Source organism: Arachis ipaensis, chromosome B08 (genome assembly GCF_000816755.2).
Source record: "Arachis ipaensis cultivar K30076 chromosome B08, Araip1.1, whole genome shotgun sequence".
In the NCBI taxonomy this organism is placed as follows: domain Eukaryota; kingdom Viridiplantae; phylum Streptophyta; class Magnoliopsida; order Fabales; family Fabaceae; genus Arachis; species Arachis ipaensis.
This window is the reverse complement of record NC_029792.2, coordinates 104,863,809-104,869,922: the sequence shown is the minus strand read 5'-3', so window position 1 is coordinate 104,869,922 and position 6,114 is coordinate 104,863,809. Positions and strand designations below refer to the sequence as shown.

The following is a 6,114-nucleotide window of genomic DNA, read 5'->3' as shown; positions in this document are numbered from 1 at the left end:
TTTCTTTTTTCTTTTAAATTCGCGTACAAGATATAGATATAGACTAGTAAGTAGTAACTAAAGAAAGAATATATATAGTAAACGTGGCAGAAGGTGAAAGCATAAGTGGCACCTGTGTATATACGTGTAAGTTATTATACGCGGTATAATTCCACGTGGTTTATCTTGGTATATTTGGTTGCAGCTCCACCAACATGCAACTTTGTCACCGTTTTACTCGCTTCATCAAACACACTGCATTATATATAGTAGTATCACACAATTACATATAGCAAGTGGGGGCGAAAAAAAGGTTGAAAAAGAAAGGGTGATTGGTGGTTATTACTAGTGGAAAATTGAAGAGAGGAATTGAAGGGAGAGAACAGGGAAGGTAGGATGTCAGGGGCACAAGGGGCACAGCCGAAAGAAGCAAGGACAGCAACAGTTTATAAGTCAGTAGAAGGAGGAGAGAATAGAACGAGGACCGACTTGCGTTCAAAGGAGGATCAAGGCAACATTCAGATCGATAAGATGCAGGAGAAGGTCTCTGACCCTGCTGGCAAAGGTGGTCCTGTCTTTGGTGCTGGCAAAGATGACAACAAGCAAGACCTTGGAGTCACTGGCACTGGCTAATCATGTTAAGAATATTGGTATACTTGACAGTTAATTGGTTTAGTCAACTGGATATATTCAGTTAAACACTTTAAATTATGTAAGGGTTGAAAACAAATACTTTAAATTATGTAAGGGTTGAAAATAAATAATGGTGTAATCTAATGTCTTAGAAATTCGAACATTAGGCTCAAGAGGAGTAGACTCAGTGCGACTATCTGTAATCCCAGTGCGAGCAAGAAGATCTGAAGCATACTTAGCCTGAGAGAGATAGATTCCACCTCGGTGGAGATGACCTTGAGACCAAGAAAATAGCTGAGAGAACCAAGATCTTTCATCTCAAAGGTATGGTGAAGTGAGGCCTTGAGAGCAGAGATACCATCAACATCATCCCCAGTGATTATCATGTCATAAACATACAAAAGTAGAAGAACAACTCCACGTTCGCTTTTACGAATGAAGAGCGCATTCTCATGAGGGCTCGAAGTAAAACCAAGACTGCATATGGTAGTGCTAAACTTGTCAAACCATTCACGAGGAGCTTGCTTAAGTCCATAAAGTGCCTTGCGAAGGAGACAAACCTTATTAGTAGGACAAGGATATCCCGGAGGTGGTTTCATATAGACTGTCTTTTTCAAATCCCCATTAAGAAATGCATTCTTCACATCCATCTGACTGAGAGACCATTTTTTAACCGCGGCAATGGCAAGAAGAGCTCGAACAGACGTAAGGCGAGCGACAGGGGCAAAAGTCTCTTCATAATCAATACCATACTCTTGCGTACAACCTTGAGCAACCAAGCGGGCCTTATAACGGTCAATAGAGCCATCAGAGCGAGTCTTGATCTTGTATACCCATCTACTGCCCACAACTTCCTGATCAGAAGGAGGATCAACCAGATCCCAAGTGTGTGCTTTTTCAAGTGCCTGTAATTCTTCTTGCATTGCTTGTTGCCAATTTGGGTTTGAGGAGGCCTCTCTGAATGTCTTAGGTTCATGTTGATGAAGAATAGTAGAAAAGCAATGATAATCAAGAAGATGAGGAGGTGGATTCCTTACCCTAGAAGAACGAGCGGGAGGAGGAGGCATGACGGTAGGAGCAGGATCATCGTCCGATCTGGAAACATCGGAAGATGGAGAAGGCGGAGGAACAGGAGGCTGTGGAGGGTCACTCGAGATAGAACCTGTAGAATCATCACTAGGGAAAAGATCAACATTGGGGTTAGTAAACAAAGGTGACTGAGTAGTAGGAATCGACTCAAAGGATGAAAACCGAGAAAACATGTGGTGCTCCCAAAAGACAACATGACGAGATATACGAACACGTTTAGAAAGAGGATCCCAACAACGATAACCCTTGTGTTCAGTGCCATAACCAAGAAAACAACACATACGAGCCCGAGGTTCAAGTTTACTATGTTCATGAGGCTGAAGAAGAACAAAACATACACAACCGAAAACTCGAAGAGAACTGTAATCTGGGGGGTATGATAAAGACGCTCAAAGGGAGTAACATTACCAAGAACAGAAGAAGGGAGTCTATTGATAACATGAACAGCAGTAAGAACAGCTTCACCCCAAGTACGCTCAGGACACGAAGAGGAAAGGAGCATTGCACGGACGGAGTCAAGAATGTGACGGTGTTTGCGTTCAGCTCTACCATTTTGTTGAGACGTACCAGGACATGAAAACTCAGACAGAGTACCCTGTTCTGCAAGAAAGGCTAAGAGTTTGGAATCACGGTATTCCATAGCATTATCACGTCGAAAAACCTTAATGGCCTTGGAAAACTGAGTTTTAATCATAGTAGCAAAGTTGATATAGATCTGAGGTAACTCATGGCGATTAGTCATCAAATAAACCCAAGTAAAACGGGAATAATCATCAATGAAAACAACAAAGTATCGAGCTCCGCCCATAGAGGCAGTGGGAGCGGGGCCCCAAACATCAGAGTGAATGAGATCAAAAGGAGAGCAAGCAAGAGATGAATTATTGTGAAAAGATAAAGCAGGTTGTTTGGCAGTTTGGCAAGAAATGCAGTCAAAAGATTCATTCGGAACCTGACCTAAAACACCCTGAGATACAAGAGGACGCAGTTTTCCTAAGGAGGTGTGGGCAAGACGTTGATGCCATAAGTGAAGGGTAGAGGGAGAAGAAGCAGCACAGAGATTTGGTACAGGAGGAATATGAAGACTTTCGAGTTCAAACAACCTTCCGACCTTACGTCCAGTCCCGATGATCTGTCCCGTCCGAGGATCCTGTACACGACAACCAGAAACAGAAAAGGTGACGTCAAAACCCAAATCAACAAGTTGACCAACAGAAATAAGATTGAAGTTTAATTTGGGAATGTAGTAAGTATCAGGGAGATTAAGAGATGACTGAGATATAGAACCCTTGTGTGTTGCATGCAAGAGGGAGCCATTTGCAGTATTGACAGAAGGGCCATTTGTAGTTGCAGACATGGACGAGAAAATATTACGCAACGGAGACATGTGATTAAAGCAACCCGAGTCAAAGTACCATTTAGAAGTACCTGGATGGCTCGATAAAGCAGCAGGGGTATTACCAGAAACAGAGAGAAGACGCTGTAGAAGAGATGCAATATCAGATAGAGAGACAGTGGTAGGTTCAGTAGTAGCAGCAACAGCAGAAGCAGGCGCAGGACGTGGTGGACGAGTAGGACAGGTAGTAAGCAAATGTCCCGAGAGCTTGCAATAACGGCAGAACAACTGTGAACAATGGTAGCTAATATGCCCTTTTCTGGTGGCATGTGCGACATTCAACAGAGGGACAGCTGGAGAACGGGTGCCCGAAATGGTTACAGTTGCGACAGAAGGCCCCCTTTCTGTCTGTGGCAGCAAAAACATCTGACTTTTCCATAAAAGTAGTCATAGAGAACAAGGAGAGGAGAGAAAAACTGCAATTTCGGAGCAGAAAATGAGGAAACGGATGGCAAAATCGGAAAGAGCTCACCAAAAAACCTTAGGGAGGGTCCACTTGGCGGCCACGTCAGCGCCACGTCAGCAGTGCGTCAGTGCCACGTCAGCGAGTGACGACACGTGGCAGCACGTGATACGCGGAAGGAAGCACGCTGGCGACAGGTGGCGCGCGGGTTGAAGGGCGGGTCGGGTCGGGTCGCCGCGGGTCAGGGTTGCCCAACCAGCTTGCGTGTGACACGTGGACGCTCCAGGAACGTCCGATCTGCACGAAGATCCAACGGTTGCTGAAGCCTATGGATGAGAAAAGAGTGGTGGTGGACAGCAACGTTCTGGAGGCGCGTGCGGCGGTCTCTGGAGGAGATCTTGGCGGCGTTGGAAAGCTGACGGAGAGAAGAACATGATGATGCCGGAGGTGACGAACCAAAGCGTCGGAAACAGCTCGAAAATTGCGAGCAAAGTGGCACGGGTGGAAGCTGGAGGGAAGGTCAACCTGGTCGTGGCAGCGTCTTTCGGCGGCGCGTGGAGGCGCGTCCGGAGGCGGATGGCGACGGTTCTGGTTGCGTTGGAATCACGGCGACAAGACGAACAAGATGGTTATGGGGGTGACGAACCAAAGCGTCAAAAAGAGAACGAAAAAGGAGGCCAAAGAACACTGCCGACAAGGAAAAACAAAGGGGCTATGAACTAATATTCATCGGAAAAAAAAAAGACCTAAGCTCTTGATACCATGTTAGAAACAAGAGACTGAGATATAATATGAAAGGTGTATTATTGAATTGTAGTCAAAAGTACAATATACAAGAGGTATTTATAGGTGCTAAATGAATCAGAGTAATAAAGGCATAGAATCCTATAATTAATATACAGATATACTACATAAATATAGACGATACTAATTGATCCTAATTGATGCTAATGATTCTCTAACATAATGAAATGGACGGATGAACACAAATTTTACTGCTATGGTGTTAATTCACTGTTATGGTGTCAGTATAAACTGTAATCTACATTTTATCATTTTCAATCGTTTTTTATTTTTTTTGTTCATCAAAATAATAAAAGGTAGCTTCCGTTTTATTGTTTTCACGTTTTTTATTTTAAACAACAAAATGAAACCCGCGTTATTTGGGGTGTCAGATTTTGTTTTGAAGGACGAGGTTGCGTTTTTAAGGTGTCATAATTTTTTTTAGAAACCTTAAAACTTAGGTTGCGTTTTTAGGAGAAAAAAACATATTTTAATCAAGAGTGTGTGTTTATTTTTGGAGATGATATAATGGTTGTCATTGGTTTTGATATTGAAAAAGTCATGCAATATTAAAAAAGTCATGTTTGTTGTTTGTGTATTTTTGTGTATTTTTATATATTTTGGAGACGATGATAATGATTGTGCGCTGTTTGTGTATTTTTGTGTATTTTTATATATTTTGGAGACGATGATAATGATTGTACGTTGTAAAGTTTAAGTATTTGAGAAATTAAAGCTCAAGTATTTGAGAAATTAAAGTTTAAAAAATTAAAATTTAAAAATGGTGTTTAGAAAAATAATAATTTTTTTTATTTTATTTTAGTGAACAAATCTCTATATGTCATATATGTCATAGTTGTGAATTTTGTTGACAGTTACTTGTGTCAAAAAAAGGTCGGATGTGAGAACTGTGTCAAAAAAAGGTCGGATTAGAGAACTGGATGGATGTGAGAACTGTGTCAAAAAAAGGTCGGATTAGAGAACTGGATGGTTCTCACGCAGTGTCAAAAAAAGGTCGGATTAGAGAACTGGATGGTTCTCACGCAAGTTGCGTTTTGTAGGTGTTACAATTTTTGATTTTTCTGTCTCACAAAAAACGTAACTTGTGTCTGTCTTTTAGGTTACTGAGTATGGCAGATTCATATTTATAGATTACACATTATACACTAATAATATTGTATATTTCTATTTTTATCTTTATTAATAAATTAATTTCTGTCAATATCATTATATGATCTTTTATCCACTATATTATACCTCTAAACAACTAAAAACGTGATGTGTAATAATATTGTATTAGGATGAGTAATTTACAAATGCGGAACTGGTGAATTTAGTAACCTACAAAATGTAGGTTATGTTTTAATTGAGTTGATTTCAATAAGACTGTATGCACTGCAAAACGCAATTTGCGTTTGGCATAGAAGGAGAACGCAGTTTTAAAACGTGTCCCTAGCTTTCTCCTAACACCTTGAAACTTCAAAACGCAACGTGCGTTTGGCAGGTGCACAGCAAAAATATAACTTGCGTTTAGCAGTAATCCCATCTGTATGTGTGACACGTGTAAAAAAGACTAGTAGAGTTGGCCTATAAAACCAAAAATGCAGGCCATGAGAGTTTCAGTTTTCCTTTTATTTTACATGCTATGAGTGAGTTTTGAGAGTAAAAGGGTTGGAGTTAAGGGTGAATGAGTTTTGAGAGTAAAAGGGTTGGAGTTAAAGATGAATGTGAGTAAATTTGTGGAAGGAAGAATCAGTGAAGGTTTGGGACTTTATTTAGTGAAGAAAAAAAAATAATTCGTAATTTTACTTTACCTGAAAAACATATTATATTT

The 6,114-nt window shown here is 40.9% G+C and overlaps 1 protein-coding gene across 1 annotated transcript; it reads left to right on the top strand.

Annotated features, from left to right (window-relative positions):
- Positions 254 to 4,361, top strand: LOC107612091. The gene is made up of 2 exons (XM_016313918.2): positions 254 to 768; positions 4,271 to 4,361. Exon 1 carries the CDS (start codon positions 376 to 378, stop codon positions 610 to 612), a length of 237 nt encoding a protein of 78 aa, XP_016169404.1. The 5' UTR covers positions 254 to 375; the 3' UTR covers positions 613 to 768; positions 4,271 to 4,361.